The 25319-nt window shown below is 45.2% G+C and overlaps 1 protein-coding gene across 2 annotated transcripts in view; it reads right to left on the reverse strand.

Moving 5' to 3' along the window:
- The window catches only part of KRAS (KRAS proto-oncogene, GTPase), a 47187-nt gene that overhangs the window by 16419 nt on the left and 5449 nt on the right, over nucleotides 1–25319 (reverse strand). For both annotated transcript variants that reach the window (XM_073621465.1, XM_073621464.1), the window contains exons 2-3: nucleotides 2606–2726; nucleotides 934–1112 (exon numbers count right to left, since the gene is read on the reverse strand). In XM_073621465.1, coding sequence (XP_073477566.1) covers nucleotides 934–1112; nucleotides 2606–2716 — 290 coding nt within the window. In that variant the 5' untranslated portion in view covers nucleotides 2717–2726. The remainder of the gene's footprint in view (nucleotides 1–933; nucleotides 1113–2605; nucleotides 2727–25319) is intronic.

Below are 25319 nucleotides of genomic sequence, written 5' to 3' on the forward strand. Positions count from 1 at the left end.
ATGCTAGACTAGAAGACATCTCCTCAAAAGGTTATGGGTATGAAGGAGGGCGTGCTGTGGTCCAGGTGGGAGTCCAGGAGGGCCGACAACACTGCATGTGATTGCAATGCAGTGAAGACAAGGTTGTCAGCTTAAACAAAGCTAAGAGCTCACTTGATTTCTACACTTGAATTGTTTAAACCTGGGAGTATGCATGTCAAAAATGTAGTAGTTTTATTTTGCCTCAACATAAACATGACTACATGCAGTGTCAGATAGTGTATTCTACATATTGCTAGGCTCTTTAAGGGCTCGTTTACATTGTTTTGCCCTCTGAAAAAAAATAAAAATAAAATAAAAATAAAAAAAATAAAAAAAAATATATAGGTGGGGAGGTGCCATTTCACCTCACATTATCACACCACAATCACATTGCAGCAGCATGTGAACACCCCCATCCACCGCCTTTTCAGCTTAAGAGGGTGTAAAAAAAGGCAGCCTAGCCACGCATTTTAACCCACCACATCACACATGCCTAATGCAAGAGTAAACAAGGCCTAAAAAAGGAGGCTCAGCAAGGGCAAGTGTCTTGTAGTTAAAGAGCTGAAAAACACTGGGGTGAGTATAAAAAGCTGCTTTTAAGAACCCCCCCCCCCCCAAAAAAAAAAAAAAAAAAAACACAACTTTATACCCTTTCCTGCAGATGTGAAGACTTAGTGTCTGTGGCTTGCGTCCTCAACATATACAGGGGGACATAGGGGTCCAGTGGATGAAACCACAATGTGCAGTGGGGAATGAGGCATCAGACACACCCAAATGTGACAAGGCTGTTGCTTTACAAGAGAGCCAAGACTGAGAAATGATGGCCGACAAGTATAGGAAAGGTCTTTTGCAGGAGATTTTTTTTTTTTTTTATTACAGACACTTCATCGTTGCAGAAGTATCACACTGTACCTATAATGATGAATGTCCTCAAAGGATTTAGTGTTATTAATTGCAAAGACGCAGAGGAAACCCTCCCCTGTCCGCATGTACTGGTCTCTCATTGCACTATACTCTTCTTGACCTGCTGTGTCCAGGATGTCCAGTAGGCAGGTCTCTCCATCAATGACCACTTGTTTTCTATAAGAGTCCTGAAAACAAAACACAAAACAAACACACATGTAAGAAAGCTGATAAAGGTTAGGGATTTGGACAAGTACTGTACAGAAAATGTCAAGCGCTTTGCAGTCCTGTACCACCACAGCAGAAGATTTATAGTTATCCTTAATTCCCATCAAGAACTTGAAAGGGTAGCTGAGCTGCTAACCCCCCCACCCCCCCCCCAATGAGATGTCCCAACAAGCTCAGAGGTTGGATGTCAATGGTAGAGATTTGGCCATATAGTGGATCTCTTTTTCAATTTAACTGTACAGCAAGCCAAATAGAAGTTTTTGTATTGTTTATGGACAAAACAACCAGAGGCCCCTTTATAGAAGATTACATCCATGTTATGCTTCATTAACTGAAGATTTTGCCGATCATTTGAAACCAAAAGCTCAGGATAATTCATGTTTGTGAGGCTGTTACTGAAGGAAGATAGGGGCATTTTATTTTGCCAAATTTCTACTTTATCTCCTCTTCATTTCAATATTACACACAATTCAGCTTCTATACTTTAATGGAGTGGGAAGAAATTAGAACTAAAAAGTTATTTGCTAGTCTTAAAGTGGCTGTAAACTCAAAAACCCAACCTGCATGACAAAAGGCATATTGAGCTAGTATGCATCGCATACTAGCTCATGAAATGCTTACCTTAGAACAAAGCTGTTCCCCGTACACCGCTGTGACCAGTGACATGTCTCCCAGAGTCATTTCAGGATTCACAGGCTCCGGTGCGGAGATTGGCCGGAGCAGCGATGAAGTCACTCCCGCGCATGTGCCGCTGGTCACGGCACAGGTACTAAAGAAGCGGCACGAGCAAGCAGTTTCTTCAGTGCACATGTGCCGATGACGTCACATGTGGATATAGTGAATATTCACGAACGGTGCAAGTTTAGGAGAAGATATTCACAGTACCTTCAGATAAGCCTCATCTGTAGGTAAAAGTGGTAGTAAAGGGTTTACAACCACCCCCCCTTCACCACAACCATTATAGAATAAGACCTTATTGTAAAAACGTTCAAAGATTCTTCACCAAAATCCTGAAGGTTAGCAGCATCTTAAGTCACCTTCAGTTAATTTTTGCAAAAATGTGTATGTCACAACATTGTAGAATTACTACCATCCCTTCATCTAAGAGTTTGGACCAGTTGGCTGCTGCTCTGGGGCCAGAAATGTTCCCATTATGCCCCTTTCACACAGGCAGACCAGCCATTGCCCTATATGGGGCAGCGAATGTCAACAGACATGTGCCCGTTGACACCCGCCAACATCCGATTCCATTTGCTAAAAACAGACAGATGGATAGAAAAAAATAAAAACAAACACACCCATAGGAGGAAAGTGGGCTGTGTCCTTGTCCGCTCTGCATAGCAGCGGACAGATTCCCCACTGAACAGGGGGGGTTTGGGGGATCTGCCCGTATTGATCTGAAGGCCAGGTTTGATCTCTGACTGTACTTTCATACTACAAGTAGCAAACTCACCTCTATGGTGGGATCATATTCATCGACGAAATGATTCTGGATTAGTTGTATTGTCAAAGCACTCTTCCCAACGCCTCCAGCACCGACCACTACTAGCTTATACTCCGTCATTTTTCAAAAACTAGATTAAAAAAAAAAAAAAAAAAAAAAAAAAAAAAACACACACATTAAAGTTTAGCTGTTATTTCAGGACAAGCAAACAGGAAGCGGGGGTTATATTAATACCAACCCAAACAGCAGTGTAGCATTGGGAATAGTATGAGGCAGCTTTTAACACCCTCACAGTAAACAAACCTCCCACCCAGGGAGGGACAGAGATGGCTCTATAGAGGACCAAGTAAAAGCCACTACTCCCTGCTCTAATTACAAACTGTAAATGCACCAGGGGACGATTATAGTTAGAAAAACCATGTAAACACCACTGTGTACACCAAAGAGCAAAATGTAGCAGTCTGACAAATGTTTGTTTTGACTTTAGTAATGCAAAATGCAGCAAGACTGGTGTTAAGGTCTTGAAATGGTATACTGCTGGCCCTTCTCAGGATTCTAGCCATAAAAAAGAGCCAACAGAATCCCGACAGTCCTAGCAACCATCAAGAGTTGTTAACCATAAGTGCAAACTTCTGTAAAATGGTCTGCTTGATGAGGTGTTTGCAGAACACCTAAGGCTTAAAGTGATGATGATTTTTTTTTTTTTTTTTTTTTAAAGTCATACGCCACTGTGCAGTTCGTTTTGCACAGAGTGATCCTCGACTTCTGGGGTCCCCCCCGCAGCACCGGTAGCTCCTCCTGTATCATATAACCCCCTAGGAGAATCTCTCTCCTGCGCGATTACCTTGGGGGCACGCTCCCGAGTCAAGTATTAGCGTCCGTAGATGCAGAATGCCACCCTTCACCCACGTCATTGGATTTGATTGACAGCAGCAGGAGCCAATGGCTGCGCCGCTATCTATCCAATCAAGAGCCGAGACAGCAGGCAGAAGGGAAGAGCGCATGTCCAGCGTGGGAATAAAAAAAAAAAAAAAAAAAAAAAAAAAAAAAACAAACTTAAACACCCCATGTACATTAGCTTAAATGTCGGTTTACCAGCAGTATACATTAAGCCTAAGAATTCCAGAAATCCTCCCAAAAAAAAAAAAAAAAAACAAAATCTGATACAACCAACGAGACATGGCCTGGGATGACAATAAGAGCTGTTTGTATCAGTTTGACTTCAGTCTTGGAGCAGGGGCACCAGAGTCAGTCAAAGAGCAGCCTTTGTAATGAAAAATAAGTCTCCTTGGTTGAAGTACTTTGACCGGGACAGGTGTCAAGCCTCTCGTTTGACCTCTAACCAGAAGAGTTTTAGCATTAAGTAAAGATTAAATCGAATGCCTGGGAAGGATGTCACCTTGTGAGTCGCATTCCACCTGAATCCAGCCTGTTAATGGGACTTCCAATTCTCAGAGAGGTTATTAGCCATCACTGCAGCATGTGAGCAGTCACTTGTTTAACAGGTTAAACAAAATTAAGTTTAACCATTTCCTGACTGCCAGCTGTGGATATATGTGGGTACTTTGACTTTAACCCCAGTATATCTCCACAGCAAGCTGTCCGCTTTAAAATAAGTGTTCTCGGATTGCGCCACCCACACACAACTTTGTTGCTTTTAAGGCCCCTTTCACACGGGACGGATCCGTGTTGATCCGCCCCGTGTTTATCCGCTGCTCAGCGGGGATCGCTCCGTTTTCCCCAGCTGAGCAGGCAGATGACAGGGCGGGACCCGCACACTGTGCAGGGACCGCCCTGTCAGATCTCCGCACTCCCCTATGGGGGATCGGAGGAACACGGACCGTCTGTCCGTGTTCCTCCGATCCGCTCTGCAGACGGATAGAAAAATAGGATTTTCTTCCGTCCGCAGAATCGGACGAGAGCGGAGGCGGACGACATCGGGTGTTAGCGGATGTACATCCGCTGACACCCGCTATCCCATAGGGATGCATGTATGTCCGTATTTCATCCGAAAACGGATGGATGAAATACGGACATACGGTCCGCATTTGTGAAAGGGGCCTAAGTGTAAATATGAGAGCTCATCTAATAGGCAGGTTTAGGCCTTTTTTATGTCTGAGACCTAAAAGGAGAAGGGTAAGAATAGTAAGGAAAAAAAAGGGCAGAGATTAGGTCAGGAAAAGAAAGAAGTGGAGGGGGTCATGGAACAGGTAGAGGTAAGGGGATGGGGGTTCAGGGGAGGCATGGAGAAATTGAATGATTAAGCAGTCTTTGACCCCAGATCTCATATTTAAGAGGTCCCATCATGCTTTTTTTTCTATTGCAAGGGATGTTTACATTCCTTATAATAGGAATAAAAGCGATCCAATTTTTTTTGAAAGTTAGTGTAAAAATAGAAATTTTTTTTTTTACAAAACGCTCCCTCCGTGCGCTTAGGTTAGTACAGCCTTTTTTCCTTTCAGCACAGCTAAAACATTAGGTGTTGATTTATTAAAGGCAAATCCACTTTGCACTACAAGTGCACTTGGAAGTGCAGTCGCTTTAGGAGGGGAAGCTTTGACGATTATCCAATCATGTACAAGCAAAAATGCTGTTTAATTTTCCTTGCCTGTCCCCCTCAGATCTACAGCGACTGCACTTGTAGTGCAAAGTGGATTTGCCTTTAGTAAATAACCACCATAGTGTGTACCCTGAATTAGTACCTTTGATAGAAGAGCCTGCGCTCATGTTAAAAATTACAGATTTATATTTTGCATAAGCTTAAATACTTTTTGAAGAACTCTGAACAGAAACCAAAATCAGAAATTACAAGAGATTGTAGTTTACCACACTGTACTGGTTGTCACGCAGTTCATACACATAAAGCTACACTAATAAAATCACAAGGGAGACTACAGAGGCTTTATGCAGCCTATTTGAGTGTCTGTACTTCAGTAAACATTTTTTACAGAACAGTCACCTAAAAGTTTCTGCCAAAAGTCACTGCCTATTCACCCAGTCAAGGCAAACAATACGCAACATGTATAAAAGAAAATCAATCTAAAAGCCTACAATGGCTGGGAGCCAACCACTTGACCTTTGCAGGATTGAGGAGGCCTGACCTCACATGACCATGAGAGCTGCCTGATAAGTCCTTGTTGACCCCCCCCCCATATGTCAATTTTGTAAACTCTTCTACACTAGCAGACACCTTGTGACCTCAGATTGTGTAACTGAATGCAGGCAGATACTGAATATAGACCTGGCTATGGGCTCCTTTTGGTACAGTTCTTGTGTGCTTGGCAAATCACAAGCCTATGTGAGGGCGGGAGGGGGGGGGTTGGCAGATTACTGGCACTAGAGGCACAATCTTATTTTACTCTGTACAACCAGTCTCTGTGCTAGATATAGCAACACATAATTATAGGGATTTGCAGCTATTCAATCTGCAACCTCCCAACAAAAAACTTGGAGCATAAAAGTTTCAATAGAAGGATGAGGTTTGTGGAGAAGGTAATTACAGTAGCTTTGGCACAACACTTCATAACCTGACAATCAGGCCTCATTATACAGGTACATAATCACTTGATTTTGAATGGCTTTCAAAAGCACACTTAGAGTAGGTGGAAAGGCACCTGTGTGCACCACACAAATGTAAACACTGTACGTCGCATCTTTGTGTGGTAAACAGATCGCCAGCTAAGGCTGGGGTGAAGCAGCCAGTGCGAAATTTCACAGCTTTGGTAACTTTCATTTGATATGAAGACTCCGTTCACATCTAGGCGTCCCGAATTGCTGGCAAAATTGCAGGATGCCATGATCTCCATCACTTCCAATGACACCCCGATCGTGGCATGATTTTACTGCGATTGGACGAATCGCAGGACATCTGTCACCCAAAAGAAGTTCTATAAAAACCCCATGTGTTTTTTTAACTACCCAAAACTGAGAATCAGATCTGCTTCATACATACACTAAAGCTGGCTGTAGAAGGCTGAATTGCACCCTGATCAACAGACGTTGATCATTAGATTATTGATTAGTGGCTTCAGCTGCAGATCAGTGTATTTTGACAGAGTCTTGCTGTCAGGCTACATGGGTCATTTGGGTTAGGATGCCATTTCTCCATCCACCTAGTTGTGTGGATGGATGAATTTGTTTTTTGTCTCAGCCCTTTGAACAAAGAACCAACCATCTATAGTTAGCTTAAAAGTGGTACTAAAGTCTTATTTGTAACTTGTACCCAGAGGAAAGCCTATAATAAGCGCTGCTACAATTTTTCCAATCTATGTGTGTATCCCACTTAAGCAAAGACATTTTTTAAATAAAAACTAAAAGCGGCTGCTAAACACATTTGGTTTATAGCACTGTATTTTTTACCCACTTAAGCCTATAATAAAGGCTTACCTCTAGGTACAGTTAATATCTCAAAAAAAAAAAAAACACACACACACACACGGTTAATATCTGTGTGCCAGTGCACTGCCACACATTATGGTGGACCACCATAAACAAAGCTTCTGATTCTCACGCACATTGGCAAGGCGTGTTGTGGCGCTATTAAAATGCACATTTTAGTGTGCTGCAGGATCACACAAATTCTGGATGCATTCCTGCATTGCAAAAGTATGAACGGGGACATTATAAAAACCTGAATGTGACATTTGCTACAGGTGAATCTTCCTGATGCACGCATGTTAAGTTACAGGGCTTCGCTCACATGAAGTGAATGTTTGGCAATGGCCACAATCACTGCTTTATGGACTTGTCACAACAAAAAACAGAGCTTTTACCACTAATCTGAGGTCCAATCAAACAGAATCCTGCACAACAAAAGAGACAGTATACACTACTTGCAGTCTATGCAACATCTACCTCTTCCAACAATGCACAATACACATTTGCCACCCATAGGGTTGTGTGCAGTTCAGAGGAATGCAGAGAGTCCGTTACGCTGTGTCACACGACCACAATGTATACAGAGACCAGTGTAGGCTGGTCTGCTGAGATTACTCAACTTGACACAGTGCAAACATTTACAATTTCCACAGAGCTTTAACAGTTTATGGAACACGTGCATTATGGGATGACAGTGTGCGGAGGTGGTGAATGGAGATCTTAGGGCAGCTGAACAGAAAAACCATTACCAAAACTCTTAAAGCACAATTTCCAGGAAGCCGTTCATGGTTAATGACAATGTTTCTTTCAGACATGAGGAAGCATGGTAACCACCTACAAACCAGCCAGGCACACTTGTCATGCATAAATACCAAGCTGGAGAGCATGGGAAAACCCCTGCCACCGACATGAACATCTGAAGCAACTTGGATTATAAGCTCTAATGAGTAGGGCTCAGATTCCTACTGTATTAAAAACATTGTAATTGTACTGTCTGCCTTATGTCGTAAAGTGCAAGGTAAACTGTCGGCACTATATACACAGTTAGGTCCATATACATTTGGACATAGGCACAATTTTAGATTTTTTTCCAGGCATTTACCAAAACATATTTAGGCTTAGTTATAAAATGGATATGGGCTGAAAGTGCACACATTTGAGGTTATGTACATCCAAATTGGAGGAAGGGTTTAGGAATTACAGCTCAGAATAGCCATCCCCCCTTCCTCAAGGGACCAAAAGTAATTGGACAATTGAATCAAAAGCAGTTTCATGGCAGGGTGTGGGCTACTCCTTCAATTAAGCAGGTAAAAGGGGGAAGAGAGGGGAAGAGAGGGGAAGAGAGGGGAAGAGAGGGGAAGAGAGGGGAAGAGAGGGGAAGAGAGGGGAAGAGAGGGGAAGAGAGGGGAAGAGAGGGGAAGAGAGGGGAAGAGAGGGGAAGAGATCTCCCCCGGAAGGTGCATGGGTAAAGTATAGGACTGAGCTTTGGAAAGCTGGGCATGTGCGATTGCTCTTTTATTGCTGTGAATCATGCGTTTCCTGTTAGGTGGGAGGAACCCATCTCACAGATAGCCATCTTGGAAGAGGACTTGGGGAAAAAAAATAGAGATTCTGTGGTGGTGAACCTGCTAGGCCAGAGAAAACGCAATATTGATTACATGGCACATAACTTTAGGATATGTACACCTTCCTAATTTTGATGACCTGGAATATGACAGGGGTGTGCAAGAGGGGGAAAAAAAAAAAAAAAAAAAAACACCAAACACATGCTACACCTTAGGTTGTAGCCCTTTGCTACCATTGCTTTGCTGCCCCCTTTGAGAGTACCAAAGGCAACCCACATTTTTGGATTCCACACATACTAATTCTCAATACTGACCTGGCCCAGGAAGCATTGCTATGCAAAATACAGGCCTGTTACTCATGAGCATCAAGTTAAATTGCCTTGTTGCAGCAGACGGAACAAGAGGAATTTAACAGAGCCTGACCCACTAATGGGCAAGATACATGCACCTCCAGCTTAATACAGAAACAGTGCCAGACAGGTGCACAGGGTGTGGTAACCTGTTTCACCAGATCACTCATACATTCTACAGAGTGGAAAGAGTGAAAGAGGGCTACGTACATCAGGGACTGAAAACCACCAATACTACAAAGCCTTTAGGCAGAACAGTCTAAGACCATTAAAAGCAAAACTTGAGAAACAGTCAAGTCTGATGTATACATAGAAGGGATTTTTGCAAACTTTACCTTTTAGGTTCTGGCCTGCAGATGCGGAGTGCACTTGCTGCAATCTTTAAGCCACAGCCAAGTAGGATGTTCAGCCTTCTTATAATCATACAGATTAGTCTGAGTAATAATGCACCCCCTGCATATCTCTAGGGGCATAGCATTCTACTACTGGATGCCATGCTCTGGCTGATTTCCCCCCCCCAATCACATGGGCAGGGGGTAGATAAATGTGGAAAGCTGTTAGAAACAATGGTTTGCAGTTTTACAAAGCACAATTACACAAGTTATTGCAACTAGTTTTCCTTGAACGTCTTCAACACAAACTTCATTGGCCATCAAACCAAGAATTCTCCTAATCTTTTCTAATAGATGATAATGCAAGTATGGACAAGTCTCAAACTAAAAAGGCAGCCAATTGTCTTAATATAAAAGCTGAAGAGGATCATTTTCATAAATGGTAAGTAGATTGAGGTTATCAGATTAAGATTAGAGACAAAGTTAAGGGTTTAACCCTTTCATGACAAGCCTATTTTTGAAATTTGGTGTTTACAAGTTAAAATCCGTATTTTTTGCTAGAAAATTACTTAGAGTTCCCAAACATTATATATATTTTTTTAGCAGAGAATCTAGAGAATAAAATGGCAATTTTGCAATATTTTTTTTTATCAGACGTTATTTGTGCAGCGGTGTTTTAAACGCAAATTTTTGGAAAAGGGACACTTTCATGAATTTTAAAAAATCCAAACAGTAAAGTTACCAATTTTTGTATAATGTGAAAGATGATGTTACGCCGAGTAAATAGATACCAAACATGTCACCCTTTATAATTGCACGCACTCGTGGAATGGCGACAAACTACGGTACCTATGAATTTCCATAGGCGACGTTTTAAATTTTTTTTACGGTTACCAGGTTCGAGTTACAGAGGAGGTCTAGGGCTAGAATTATTGCTCTCGCTCTGACGATCGCGGCGATACCTCACATGTGTGATTTGAACACCGTTTACATATGCGGGCGCGACTTCCGTATGCATTTTCTTTGCTGCGCGAGCTCGCGGGGACAGGGGCACTTTAAAAAAATTTTCCCACTTTATAAATTGTGTTTAAAAAATTTTTTCTTTTATTGCTGTCACAAGGAATGTAAACATCCCTTGTGACAGTAATAGGTGGTGACAGGTACTCTTTATGGAGGGATGGGGGGGTCTAAAAGACCCCCCCATCCCTCCTTTACACTTCAAAGTATTCAGATCGCCGAAAACGGTGATTCTAAATACTGTGTACTTTTTTAAATTCGGGGCCATTGGCAGCCGAGTAAACGGGAAGTGACGTCATGACGTCGCTTCCGCGTTTACAACGAGAAGGCTGGAACGAAGCCGCCCACAGCTTCGTTCCAGCCCGCCCCCAGCCGCTGAAGGTACCCGATTGGACACCGGGCCTCCCGATCGCACGGGAGGCCCGGTAACATCGGTGGGAGGGGGGAGAATGGAGTCCCCTCCCGCTTCTCCGGTATAACAACCGAGCGGCTTTTAGCCGCATCAGTTGTTATACTCGGGTAGCCGATCGCCTGCTGTAAACAATGGTACCAGGATGATGCCTGCAGCATCATCCCGGTATAACCCCGGAAAGCCGAGTACGCATGTGCGTACGGTCGGCGGGAAGGGGATAATTTAATTATGTAATAGTTTAAAAACAATTTATTCTTGCATATCTATATGCAGTTGTAAATATAAATAAACCACTATATGGTTAGGGAACAAAATATCTAATCCACTCTCGTCCGAAAAATCAGTGTATGGCCAGCATTAGGTTTTTTTAATCACCTGTCATGATGGGATAAAAAAAAAAAAAAAAATTGACAGTTACTTACCGATAACTGTTTTTCTAGGATATCTTCCAGGACGGCATAACCTGAGAGATGACTGGTCCACCTGACAGGAAACACAATCAACATACAAGGTTAAAAGGCCCCTCCCTTCCCCCTGCACCTCAGTTCTCCCAAAGTAATAGGTTATCCAGGTGACAGAGAGAAACTCTTCCCGTAGTACTTATATTAAAACATGGGTGGGAAGTAGGCCTGCCGTCCTGGAAGATATCCTAGAAAAACAGTTATCGGTAAGTAACTGTCAATTTTCTCTAGTCATCTTCCAGGACGGCATAACCTGAGGGGATGGACAAGGAGTTCAAGGCCTACCTCAGGGCGGGACCACCGCTTGTAGCACCTTCCTTCCAAATGTCAGATCCCTGGGCGACAGCAGTTCCACTCTATAGTGTTTCAAAAAGGTATCCTGCTTCGCCCAAGTGGCTGTGCGACAGACCTGTTCTATCGAGGCCCCAGCTCTCTCTGCCCAAGAGGCCGCCAAGGATCTTGTTGAGTGGGCCTTAAGGTTCCCTGGTACTGGGGAACCGGTCTGCTCATAGGCCAATGTTATTGTCTGCCTAATCCACCTAGCCACAGTAGATTTAGACGCCTGCCCTCCCTTTCTAGGGCCGCTAAATAAAACTAAAAGATGATTCGACTTTCTGTAGTCCTTTACTCTATCTAGATATGTCAATAAACATTTCCTGACATCTAATAAATTAAATTTCCTCTCCTTCTCATTTTTTAGGATTATCACAGAAGGAGGGTAAAGTGATCTCCTGAGATCTATTAAACTTAGATGCGACCTTGGGAAGATATAGTGGGTCCTGGCTAAGAACCACTCTATCCTCCAGAATCAAGAGAAAAGGCTCCTTCACTGACAGGGCCTGTAGGTCTCTCACCCTTCTGGCCGTGGTTATGGCCAACAGAAACGCTAACTTAAGAGTCAAAAACTTAACTGAAATCTCTTGCGCTGGTTCGAAGGGCGCTTTCGTCAGTGCCTCCAAAACCAGAGATAAATTCCATGGAGGAAATACATTCATTCTGACAGGGGTTACCCTCTCCCTTGCCAGAAGAAATCTCTTAATCAGAGGTTCTAGTGCGAGCCTCTGATCCAAAAATACAGATAACGCTGCCATCTGTACTCTCAAGGTGTTCGGGGAAATCCCCTGATCCACCCCTGCTTGCAAAAATTCTAGTACCACTGGTACTGAAGGGTAAGACACCTCCTTATCACGGCACCACTGTGAGAAGCAATTCCACACCTTGGAGTAGATCCTCCTGGTGACCAGCTTCCTGCTGCCCAAGAGGGTCTCAATTACCCTATCAGAGCACCCCTTACCCCTAAGGATCTCCTCCTCAAGAACCATGCCGTCAGTTTGAGGAATCCCGGGTCGGGGTGGAGGACTGGCCCCTGTAGGAGAAGATCTCGTCTGATTGGAAGACGGAGCGGAGGAGAAATTGACCACTTTTTCAGAGTGGCAAACCAGGTCCTTTTTAGCCACCATGGGGCTATAAGGATAAGTCCGCAATCTGAGCGGGCCAATTTTTGTAAGACCCGTGGTATTAAGACTAGTGGGGGAAAAGCGTATGCTAGATGGAAGTCCCAGTCCTGAGACAGAGCGTCCACTCCCTGGGATCCCCCTTCTCTGTTGAGAGAGAAAAAACGATCCACTTTTTTGTTCCCTCTGTGGGCAAAAAGATCTATATCCGGAGTCCCGAACATCTGACTTATCTGGAGAAAGACCTCCTGATTTAACTCCTATTCCCCATGATTGCCGGCTTAAGAAGTCTGCCACCACATTGGTGGTTCCTCTTATGTGAACCGCCGATATGGACTGAAGATTCTCTTCGGCTCAGTTTAAGATGTTCAGGACTAGACTCAGTTTCCTGGATCTGGTGCCCCCCTGACGATTCAGGTAAGAGACCGTTGTCACATTGTCTGACAGGACTTGGATCTCTAAGCCCTGAATCCTGTCTCCAAAGGATACTAACGCCTGGCCCACTGCCAAGAGTTCTGTGGTTGGAGGATGCCCCTGCCTGAGAAGGCGTCCAGGCCCCCTGTGCCTGGACGTCCCCCAGGTGAGCGCCCCAACCCCAAGCGCTTGCATCGGTAGTGATTCTTGTGGGATTCCACTGGTCCCAGGGTAAGCCCACCCTGAGCTTGTCCTGATCCAGCCACCAATCTAGGGAGGTCCTTACTGAAAAATAGAAATTGAAATAGACACCCTTGCATCCAATGACTCTCTCCTTTTGTCCCAGGAGGACAAAAGGAAGAACTGCAGCTCCCTGGAGTGGAGCTGAGCCCAAGGAACCGCTGGAATACACAAGGTCATTAGACCTAGGACCCTCATGATATGCCTGCGAGAGCACTCCCTGGTTTCTTTTAAAGAGGATACTGCTGTAACCACCTTTAATCGTTTTTCCTCTGGAAGAAACAGTTTCTGAACCTCTGTATCCACCAGATATCCCAGGAACACTTTTATTTGGGACGGTGCCAGAGAAGATTTCTCTGTTTACTATCCAGCCCAAGGACTCCAGAGTGAAAATCACTCTGCCTAAGTCTATCTCCACTTGCTCTAGGGATTGCCCGTATACCAAAAGGTCGTCTAGGTAGGGTATAAGGGACACCCCCTGTAGGTGTAGGTAAGCTACAACTTCCACCAAGACCTTTGTGAAGATCCTTGGGCTTGCAGCTAATCCAAAAGGGAAGAGCTCGGAATTGCCAATGCTGAATCCCTTCGCTCGTAAGGACTGCGAATCTCAGCAGGGACTGGTGTTCCCTGGTGATCGAGATATGAAGGTAAGCATCCCTTAGATCTATCGTGGCTAAGAACGCACCCCTTAAGAGATGCCTGCGCACCGTGTATATACTCTCCATCCGGAAGCTCTTTTGTCGCAAAAACCTGTTCAACGTCCTGAGATTTAATATCAGGCGAAATTTCCCTGACGGTTTTTGAACAACAAATACATGGGAGTAAAACCCTTGGTAAAGCTCTTCTGGTGGAACGGGGATGATCACCTCCTGGAACACCAATCCCTGCAAGCTGTCCAACAGCCCTGCAGCTTTTGAAGTTTTCTTGGGGAGACGGGTCAGAAAAAAGTTTTGAGGGGAGAGAAGCTCCAAACGATATCCTTCTGTTACAATCTGCAAGATATAGGGGCTTTCGGAGATTCTCTTCCACTGAGGGACAAAGTGGGATAATCTCCCCCCTACCTTGATGCTGGCGTCACTTAGACTGCTTGGTGGCGTCTTTAGGTCCAGAAAAGAGCAGACTACCTTTTTGTGCGCTCTTTTCCTTTCCCCACCTCCTATTCGCATCCTTTTTTCCTTTAAATTGACCCTGGTTAACGGAGGGACAAAAAAACGTCCTGCCCCTTGCTCCTTTAGCTTTGACCGGGAACTTTTTTCCCCTTTTCTGCTGACCTTGACAGCACCTGATCCAGGCCAGGTCCAAAGAGTTGTGAACCTTCAAAGGGCAAACCACATAGCCTTGATCTAGACATATGGTCCCCTTCCCATGATTTGACCCAGACTGCCCTTCTTGCGGAGTTAAGGAGGGTCGCAGATTTGGCTGTGTTCCTGACAGACTCCACAGCCGCATCTGCCAAATATGCCACAGCCTTACCTATTATTTCTAACAAGTCTGTGATTTCTTTGGAATCACTGCCTTTAGAAACATGGTTAGAAAGTCTGCCTAACCATGCGTCCACGTTTCTTGCCACGCATGCTGATGCCAAAGCAGGAGCCATAGCAGCCACATTGGAATCCCATGCTCTGCGCAAAAGCGCCTCCGCCCTTCTGTCCATTTGGTCTTTTAGGTTCCCTGAATCCTCAAAAGACAAGTCAGATTTTTTAGAAACCTGCGACAGGGCTGCGTCTAACTTAGGGGTTTTAAAGAATTTCTGCTCTTCTTCCTCCCCAAAAGGAAACCTTCTCTTCCAAGTTTTGAGTCTAAGAACCTTTCTTTCCGGGTCTTTCCACTCTCTCAAAATCACCTCCTTTAGGGCCTGATGAACTGGGAACACCCTGGACTGAGGCTTTCCCAAACCCCTGTACATCTTGTCCCAGGCCGACGCCTGAACCGGAGGTTCTGGGATATCCTCAGAGACATAGATCGCCCTAAGTAACTGCCCCATGTCTTCCATGGGAAAGAGGTGGCTACTAGCTCTAGGACTGTCACTATCCTGGCTGTCAGCGTCTGTCTACACCTTCCTCTAATGAGTCCTCAAACTCCTCAACTCCTGAAGTGACAGAGGAAGGGGGTCCTTGCAAGGTTTTCTGACCCCTGTCTGAAAAACCTTCCTGAGAGGAAGTGCCTTCTCTAGAGGACAGGATTTCTCTATCCTCCGCTTTAGGTGCTATAGCTGTCTTAATAGACTGGAGGGTAGAAAGCATCTCCGACTGTACCGCAAGGAAGTCCCTCATAACCTGTGAGGTTTCCTTACTAGACAGTTTTTGTATGCACCTATAGCAAAAAGGTTTCCCATGGTCCTGTGGGAGCTTATTACAATTCCCACATCTTTTTGACCTGGAAGGAGGGGGATTTTTGCCCTTCATCTTGTGAGCCCCTTGAGCAGAGCTGCCAGGATCTAGGGAGACAAAAAAGACAAAGTCCAAACTTTAACCAGTTTCCTAAGACTTTCTGTCTGTCTCTCTCTCACTCCCCCCCCTATGGTGTAGGTAAGACCCCTCTTACTTCACCACAAAAAACGGAAGAGGACTCACCTCCACTGGCCTCTTCCTGGGCTAAGGTTGCAGCTGTTACCTCCTCTCCATCCATATCTGCTGCTTTGTGAGGTTTTCCGACCTCAAGAGAGGAGTATTGTGAGGCCTCCTGCTTTTCCCTGGAGCGCTGAGTGTCTTCTCCTATACACCGATGATCGGCGCCATTTTGTTGGAGAGCCGCTGTCTGAGGGAGGATTTTGGCCTCTAGTGTCCGAATCCGCCATTTTGGCATAGACCGGAAGTTGGAAATGCCGCCATCTTACTCCACCCTGGGAAGCCTGCTCCATACACAGGAGCTTCAGCATTCCCTATGAAGTCCAGGACCTCCACCAGCCCTACAAGGCACCAAGGTACCGACCTGGCTGGCGTCCTCTACCCCCTCTGTGGCCTAGACACCAGCCTGAGCTCCAGTTCCTTCATCACCTCCGTACCTGACTGGGTGGAAGGAAAAAGCATGAGGTATGTGCTCACAGGAGTTCCGGGCTACCCCTCTGTACCTGGGAGGCTCCTTGCCGGGGAAGACCCTCTCCCCCGGCCATTGGGGGGGACCCCCTGAGAAGGACAGGGCCATGGCTGGACCCGCCACCCTCCCCGGCTTTGGCATCCAGCCCTCGGGGGGGGAGACCATCCGCTCCTAGCTTCAGGTCTGAGAAAAAAAAACAAACGTTTCGCTGCCGGGAAACACAATCAAGAACTGAGGTGCAGGGGGAAGGGAGGGGCCTTTTAACCTTGTATGTTGATTGTGTTTCCTGTCAGGTGGACCAGTCATCTCTCAGGTTATGCCGTCCTGGAAGATGACTAGAGAAAAAAAGCCTTTATAGTACAAAAAACAGCAGATAATACTTTAAGGGGTAAATTTATACTGTGAGACAGTGAAAGTATTATCATATACAGTGCTTTAAAAACTTTGCCCCATCCGGATTTCATTTTGCATATTTGTCACTTAAAATGATACAGAACAAAATTACACAAAAGATAACTAAAGTAAATACAAAATGCTGTTTTTTGAAGTGATGAATTTATGGGAAAAAAGCTGTCCAAACCTGCCTGGCCCTATGTGAAAAAATGATTGCCCCCTAAACCCAAAAACTGCTTGTGCCACCCTTGGTGGCAACCCCTCCAATCAAGAGTTTGCGATAACTGGCAATGAGTCTTTCACATCGCTGTGGAAGAATTATGGCCCACTCTTTGGCTGAATTAAAACCATTCTGCAATTTGAAGGGTTTGAGCATGAATGGCCTGTTTAAGGACATGCCACAGCATCTCAGAGTTAAGTCCAGACTTTGACTAGGCCATGCCAAAACCTCAACTTTTTGAGCCAGAGGTGGACTTGCAGGTATTTTGGATCATTGTCCTGCTGAATAACCCAAGTGCACTTGCACTCAAACGGATGACTGGACACGCTTTAGAATTTTCTGGTAGAGTGCAGAATTCCAGGTTCCATCAATTATGGCAAGTTGTCCAGGTCCTGAAGCTGCAAAGCAGCCCGAGACCATTACACTACTAAACACCATGTTTGACTGGTATGATTTTATGAAATGCTGTGTTCGTTTTACAGATGTAACAGTACGCACAACTTCCAAAAAAGTTCAACTTTTGACTCATCAGTCCACACAATATATGCCCAAAAGTCCTGGGATAATCAAGATGTTTTTTGGCAAATGTGAGACAAGCCACTGTTTTTTTTTTTTGATCAGCAGTGGCTTTTGCCTTGGAACTTTCCCATGGATGCCATTTTTGCATCATGAACACTGACCTTAACCAGTTCCCAACCGGCTCACACAGATGAACTGCAGTAGAATGGCTCTCCTGGGCAAAATCCCGTATGGGTACATGTGGCCGCCAGAGAGCACGCACTCGCCTGCTGCACAGCAGGGGACCCGAAGCATGTGGCCGGCAGGCACGATTGCCACTGTAAACACAAATCCCCTGTGTTGTCAGGGCAGAGGAGACATTGTTCCTACCAAGTAGGAACAACGATATACGTCTCCTCACCTAGTTAGTCCTATACAGTTAGAACACGCTGAGGGAACACACATTTAACCCCTTGATCGCCCATACATTTGGTTATTCAGAGCTCATTCACGATTTCACAAAGGGGAATTACTTTTTTCCCCCCATAGGGCCAGGCAGATTTGGACAACTTTTTTGCCACTCAAATGAAATCATTTAAAAGCTGCATTTTGCAAATAATCGGGTTATCTTTGTGGAATATTTAAATTAGTTTGATGATCTGAATCATTTAAGTGCGACAATTTCACAGCACTGTATATAATCATAAATATACCCAGAAGGCTGATATACAAGGCATTTTAACTAGGAGTCAGACATGAAGCTATATGAAGGGTGAGGGGGGGATATAAATCTTATATTAAAGTAGTACCAAAGGCTAAGACTTTTACACTGATAGTCATTTTATATAATTTTGCACAATACTGGTAAATGTTTTTACTTTAAATGCAGTCGTAATGCATTATATTACCTCCAGTCCATCAGCCTCCAGCTTTTCTGGGTTCAAATGCTGATCTTTCCTGAGCAGAGCTCTAAAAGCGATTGTAAACTTTTTTTTCAGCTTGTCCTACCTGCTCTGGGCAATTGCGCAGAGCAGCCCAGATTCTCCTCTTTTGGAGTCCCCCACTGGTGCTTCTGGCTCCTGCCTTTAGAATGTCCCCATAGCAAGCTGCAAAGCATAGGATAGCATGTGCCTATAGCAAGGTAAAAAAACCTTCTGCCTTTAGAAATAACTCACTTCCCCCTCCTTCAGGACTACATGTCCCATAAGGCATTGCTCCTCACATTCACAAGTTCAGGCATTTACTGAAATGTATAAACTGTACTGAGCTATATGTGTGCTGCACTGTGTAAACTGACATATGGACAGTGTCTTGCATGTAAACAAATAATGCATTCTGTATGCAGGCCAACTAATCGGCTGACCAACTAGTTATGAAAATAGTTGTCAACTACTTTCATAATTGATTAGTTGTTCCAGCCCTAAACCTGAACTTTTTGCATCAATGCAATTTTTCCTTGGCAACCTGGAAACATGCTTATTTTTACAATCGACAGACACGTTCCTGAATGCTACAGGAATCGAATCAACCCAAATTTAATAGGTGACAGCAGTCAACTGGAAGAATACTGCATCACTGGTCACAGAAGTCCAATAGTATTCCCTAAAGTGTCTAAAGTCCGACCTCATACATAAAGAATGGCTCATTGTTCATTTTCCCAGTGTAGATATGAGGCTCACCAGTTTATGCAGGTCATTGCAGTCAACCTAGAAGTCACAAACTTTGATTAGTTAAGCTTACAATCATCGCTGGGAATGCCATATATACCATGATGAACAGAATTTGTGAATGGGTCAAATTCTAAATTGCACTAGACGTGGAAATACAGTTGGGGTCCCTGGAATTAAAGCACCATTTGTTTGTATGGATGGGTCACTGCATAGCTACTCCAAACCCAGTCTTGGCAGGAAGAGTGAAGTGAAGGTGGACATAAATGTGAAATGGTGGTCAGTTGTGCAGGCAAAGTAGGACCCCCTGGAAGGAGGATAGAGTATAAATATACTATGGTGGGTGTGGGTTTAGCTGGAAGGAGAATGTATTGGGGGGGGGGTTTCCAAAAGTGATCAGATACTTAAAACTTGTTTGATCAACAGCCAACTAAGGAGGGGTTGACCAATGTGCATCTGCTCCTGTCATAGGTAGGGCTGGGAGATTCTCTCTCTCCACCCCCCCCCCCCCCCCACAAAAAAAAAAAAAAAAAAAAAAAAAAAAAGACCCCACTTGATTCACGATTCGAATCCGATTTTTTTTTTTTATTATATTAAAAGTGCATCAAACAAAATTGCAAAGGCAAACCCTTTCTCTAAACGAAAAGTCAGTGTGAGGTTATCAGAGACTGCGGATTTACTGCATGAGATTACCTGTGAATTGGGGCCCCGATGGCAGCTTTGCAGAGTGCACTGCACAAAAGACACGCGGCTGTATTCGCACGCTAGCTAGCAGAGAGGGGTACAGGGCTGGGAGCTCCACTCGGAACAGAGCAGCTGTACTGTGGTAAGCAATGCTCGGAGTGGGCGCGCCAGTGGAGCTTCTGGCCCCACCCCCAGACCTCTCTATTCCTCAGCCAGTATAGGGGGGCGGGGCCGGGAGCTCTACTGACGCACCCACTCAAATCACTGCTCTAACTACAGCGTTCTTTTCTGAGCATACAGGCTACATGGGGTGGAGTAAGCGCGTCAGTGGAGCTCCCGGCCCCCGCCCCCTCACTGCTGGCTACATAGGGAATACAGCCTCCCGTGTCTTCTGCGCTCTGCAAATCCGAAACTTTGAACTCTTCTGTGCTCCTGGCCCCTCCCTCCTGTTGAGTGCCCCCACAGAAAGCTATGGGGCACCTGAGCCAAGCCACAGCTCCCTGTGTCCATTCAGAGACGGAGCCATGGCCCAGCTCCACCACCCCCTTTCTCTCCTCATTGGCTGACAGCAGCGGGAGCCAACGGCATCACGCTGCTGTCTCAACCAATAAGGGGCGTCCCAAGCAGCCGAGACACTCCTGCAACATCACTGGGGGACTGAGGCACACAGAAGGCTTTTTATCTTAAAGTGGTTAAACCACTGACATGTTCAACTGCTTGCTGCCCGCCCACCATCAAATGACGGCGGGGCGGCTCTCGTCCTAGGACGCCGTCATATGATGGCGTCCCATAACGCCCGCTCTCGCAGCGATCACACCGTGTTGCTAGGACACGGTGTGACCCTGATCTCTGTAAAGAGCCGCGTTCACGACTCTAACCATGCGATCAGCTGTGTCCAATCACAGCCAGTCACATGTAAACAAGGAAGTGCCGGTAATACTCTCCTCACACTGACAGTGGGGTGGGGGGGGGGAACCAACACGATTTTAATCTTGAATCGAGTTGAGAGGTCAAACAGATTTGAAATTTCAGCAAATCTTTTTTTTAGATTGGTTTTCCACCAGGACCGGCGCGAGCTGCGGGCAGGAGTTTTTAGGCGAGGCCGTGGCTTCGGCCCAGTCTGAGGCCACGCGCCCCAGACTAGGCCGAAGCTGCGGCTCGCCTAAAAACTCCTGCCCGCAGCTCCTCAGGACCTGCGCGGTATCCAAATAAAAACACGCAAATTTTTTTGAGAAAATCTCCCAGCCCTATTAAATACCACCAAAAGACAGCTCTTTTTGTGTGAAGAAAATGATTAGAAATGTTTGGGTACAGTGTAGCATGACCACGCAATTGTCATTCAAAGTGCAACAGTGCTGAAAGCTGAAAAATGGCTTGGGCAGGAAGGGGGTATAAGTGGTTAATACGATCCTCACTGTCTCCTAATAACATTTGCCCCCATATGTGATTTCAAAAAAAAAAAAAAAAACCCTGCCTTTACAACCCCTTTAACAGATGGATTGCATGAGTTCTCATGTCTACATAGCCACATCTTGTGTTCTGGTCCTTGTATTACACAGCACTGGACAATTGGAGGTAAGCTTTTTATCACATCCAACAGTCATCCAGAGTGAAGACACCATTGTCTTAGCAGATGTGAGCTCATCAGGGGGCCCATTAGACTAGAGGCCACACTGCTCATACACTACATACACTAATTTAATCTGGCTCCTGATAAATCAATAACCCCCCCTCCCAACATGCTTTGATTGATAAGGAATGGCAGAAAATTGTCAGCTGAATCCAGACATGGCTACTGTTCATTTAGATAGCCAGCAGGATAAAACCTGTCAGAGCCACAACAGGAGGTTCATCCATCCACACTATATAACATGGAGGGACAAATCTGTTAAGTTTGGTTGCTTGTAGGCTGAAAAAAAAAAACAAAACAAAACAAAAAAAAAAAAACCCCCGTTAGACTTACTGGTAACGGTATTTCCAGGACAGCTACTTGAGAGATGATTGGCTCCGCCCTCTAGAGGGAACAAATCAGATACAATTTAAAAGACCCCTCCCTTTCTTCTGACCCTCAGTTGTTTAGAAGATCAAGTAACCTCCAAAGGTGCACTCGACAGGAAAAAAAAAAAAAAAAAAAAAAAAAAAACCCACACACCACCAGGTAAACATGGTCGACCAGTGAAAAAAAAAAAAAAAATAGGGTGGGAATATAGACGGTCCTGGAAGGTTCCTGGAAATACAAGCAAGATTTATACCTTAGGGAGGGACGACAGCCTGAAGCACTTTCCTACCAAAGGAAAGGTCCTGGCTGGAAAGCATCTGAACTCTAATGCTTGACAAATGCATGAGAGGAGGACCAGATGTCAGCTTTAGAGATTTCTTCACATGAAGCCCCTGCTCTCTGCCCATGATGTGGCCATGGATCTCATTGAATGGGCCCTAATTCTAGAAGGAGGGGTGCGATCTGACGCTTTATATGCCTCACAGATAGCTCCCCTAATCCACCTAGCAATGAAACCTTTAGATGCTTTGGACCCTTTCTTGGGGCCACTGAACAAAACCAACAGTTGGGAGGAACTCCTAAACCCACTGGTCTTTTCTAGATAAAGCAGAAGACACCTCTTTACGTCTAAAAGACCAAATCTTTCCTCTTCCGTATTTTTTGGGAGAGGTGCAGAAACTAGGAAGGACCATCTCCTGGGATTTATGAAAGTAACTTTGGGTAAATAGAGAGGATCAGGTCTAACCACTACCCTGTCCTCAAGAATCCTCAGGGAGGGGTCTTTACAGGAAAGACTCTAGATCAGAAATCCTTTGCCCTGACGTAATAGCCAAAAGGAAGGACAACTTCAAAGAAATACATTTTCAGGGAAGCCTCATGCAAAGGCTCGAAAGGAGCCCTTGTTAGAGCATTTAATACCAATGACAGATCCCTGGGAGGAATATGTTTGATGACCCTGGGAGTATGTCTAGATCTGGCTAAAAGGAACCTCCTGACTAAGGGATCTTCTGCTAGACTTCTCTCTGTAAATAAAGATAGGGCAGCAATCTGAACCCTAAGGGTGCTGACAGAGCCCCTTTTTCCACTCCCCCCTGCAAAAAATCCAATATACAGGGAGTGGAAAAAGAATCAAAACCAGTTTTCCTTTGCCAGGAAATAAAAGTTTTCCAAACTTTCCCATAGATTCTTCTTGTGACCAACTTACGGCTGTCCAGGATAGTTGAAATAACCCTCTCTGAACACCCCTTTAACTGTAGGATGCGCCGCTCAGCCTCCAGGCCGTCAAATGGAAGGTCTGAGGGTTTGGATGTAACACTGGTCCCTGATGGAGCAGATCCTGCCGAACTGGTAGGGGCCAGGAAGGATACACAGATAGGGTCTTCAGAGAGGAGAACCAACTCCTCCTGGGCCACCAGGGGGCAATCAGAACAACTTCTGCCCTGTCCTGAATAATTTTCCGAACCACTAGGGGCAAGAGGGGAAAAGGAGGGAAGGCATAGGCCAGAGTGAAGTCCCACGGGAAGGACAGAGCATCCGTCCAAGGACTCCTCTCTCCAGAGAGAGAAGAACGCCAGCAGTTTCCTGTTGAGACTGGAGGCAAAAAGATCCACTGTGGGGAGACCATCTTAGCACCACTTCCTGGAATGTGCCTTGATGTAGTTCCCAACTGCTGGAACTGATGCTCACCCTGCTCAAATAGTCCGCCAGCACATTTTCTGAACCCTTGATGTGGACTGCCCTTACTGAAGTGACATGGATCTCTGCCCACGACAGAATCTGCTGTGTTAAAGACAGAAGCGATTCTGAGCGAGTGCCCCCTTGCTTGTTCAGGTAGGCCACTGTTGTGGCAGTCTGAAAATATCAGTAGGTCTTTTGAATAGACTCTCTTCCAGAGATATAAATGCTTTCCTCACAGCCAGAAGTTCTCTGAAATTTGAAGAGTGACCTGTTTCCTCTGGCAACCAGGCTCCCTGTGCTTGCCAGTCCTGTGAGTGAGCACCCCAACCCCACAGACTGGCGTCTGTGGTAATTTTGACCGGGGAATGTTGTGTCCAATCCTTCCCTCTGCAGATGTTCTCGCTGCTCCCACCAGGCGAGAGCGAGAAAATTCCCTTTTGGTAATTTTACCAGCTGATACAGAGAATCCTTCCTGCGAGCCCAATGGAGTAAAAGAAAAGCCTGAAGGGGTCTGGAGTGCAATTGAGCCCAAGGCACCCCTGGAATGGCCGCAGTCAGACCCAGCAACTGCATGATCCGCCAAAGGGAGGTCTGAGAGAGCAGCTTGAAGGCCTGCACAGAGAAGAATTTTCAAAATCTTCTCTTCGGGAAGAAAATTTTTTTAGGGCAACAGAGTCTATTAGATAACCCAGGAAAAGTATGCTCTGTGAGGGTACCAGGCAAGATTCTTCTGGTTGACCTTCCACCCCAATTTTTGAAAAGTCCGCAAAACCAACTGTAGGTCTTGAACAAGCGACTCCTTGTCTCAAAAAAAAAAAAAAAAAAGTCTAGATATGGGATGATCAATACACTTTGAATCCGAAAAAAGGCCATGACTTCAGCCATGATTTTTGTAAAAATCCTCGGTGCTGCCAAGAGACCAAAAAGGAAGGGCATTGAACTGCCAGTGAGATGGCTCATTTCCCAGGAGAACTGCAAACCTGAGGAACCTTTGGTGGCTCTGGCAGATTGGTACATGAAGATAAGCATCCTGAAGGTCCAGGGTCACCATGAAGACCTATGGCAACAACAGATTCCTTACCAAATAAATGTTCTCCATTCGGAAACGTCTGTAAACTATGTATTTGTTCAGGACGCTTACATTTATGACCATACGAAAGCCACCAGAAGCTTTGACCAGAAAGACATGAGAATAAAATCCCCAGAACTTCTGAATTTCTGGGACAGGAGAAATAACTCCCTCTGTTTCCCACACAGAAATCAAATTTAACATGGCTTGCCATCTCTCGGTCTCTTGGCAGGTGGGTAAGAAAAAAAACTTCTGGGGAGGAAGACTTGAATTCCAGCCTGTAACCCTTTTCCAAAGTTTGAAGGATAAAGGAATTGGTGGAAATTTCTGCCCATTCCTTGACGAAATGGCACAATCTTCCCCCTACCCCAAACCTGGCGTCACTGGGTATTTTTGGAAGCAGCTGAAGGAGCAAAGGGAGCCCCTCCATCTTTTTAGTCTGTTGCCTTTAAAATTAGCCTTGTTTTGGGAGCCACGAAAGAGCTTCTTATTCTGGGGCTTATTCCTTTGGGAAAAGGAGAATCTTACTTTTCTCAGAGGAACAAGCTAAGACCTCTTCTAAGGAAGAACCGAACAAGAGTTTGCCTTCGAAGGGAATGCCACAGAGCTTATTCTTGGAAGTAAGGTCACCATCCCAAGATTTAAGCCAGATAGCTCGCCTAGCTGAATTAATGAGAGCAGAAGTTCTGGCTGCGGATTTCACTGAATCTACTGCTGCATCAGCCAAGAAGGCTACTGACTTGGCAATGAGTGGGAGGGATTCCCTAATCTCTTCTTTGGGGGTGTCAGATGCAAGAAGATCATCCAGACACTGAACCCATGCATCTAAATTTCTAGCCACACAGGTGGATGCTACTG

Source organism: Aquarana catesbeiana, linkage group LG03 (assembly GCF_042186555.1).
Source record: "Aquarana catesbeiana isolate 2022-GZ linkage group LG03, ASM4218655v1, whole genome shotgun sequence".
Taxonomy (NCBI): domain Eukaryota; kingdom Metazoa; phylum Chordata; class Amphibia; order Anura; family Ranidae; genus Aquarana; species Aquarana catesbeiana.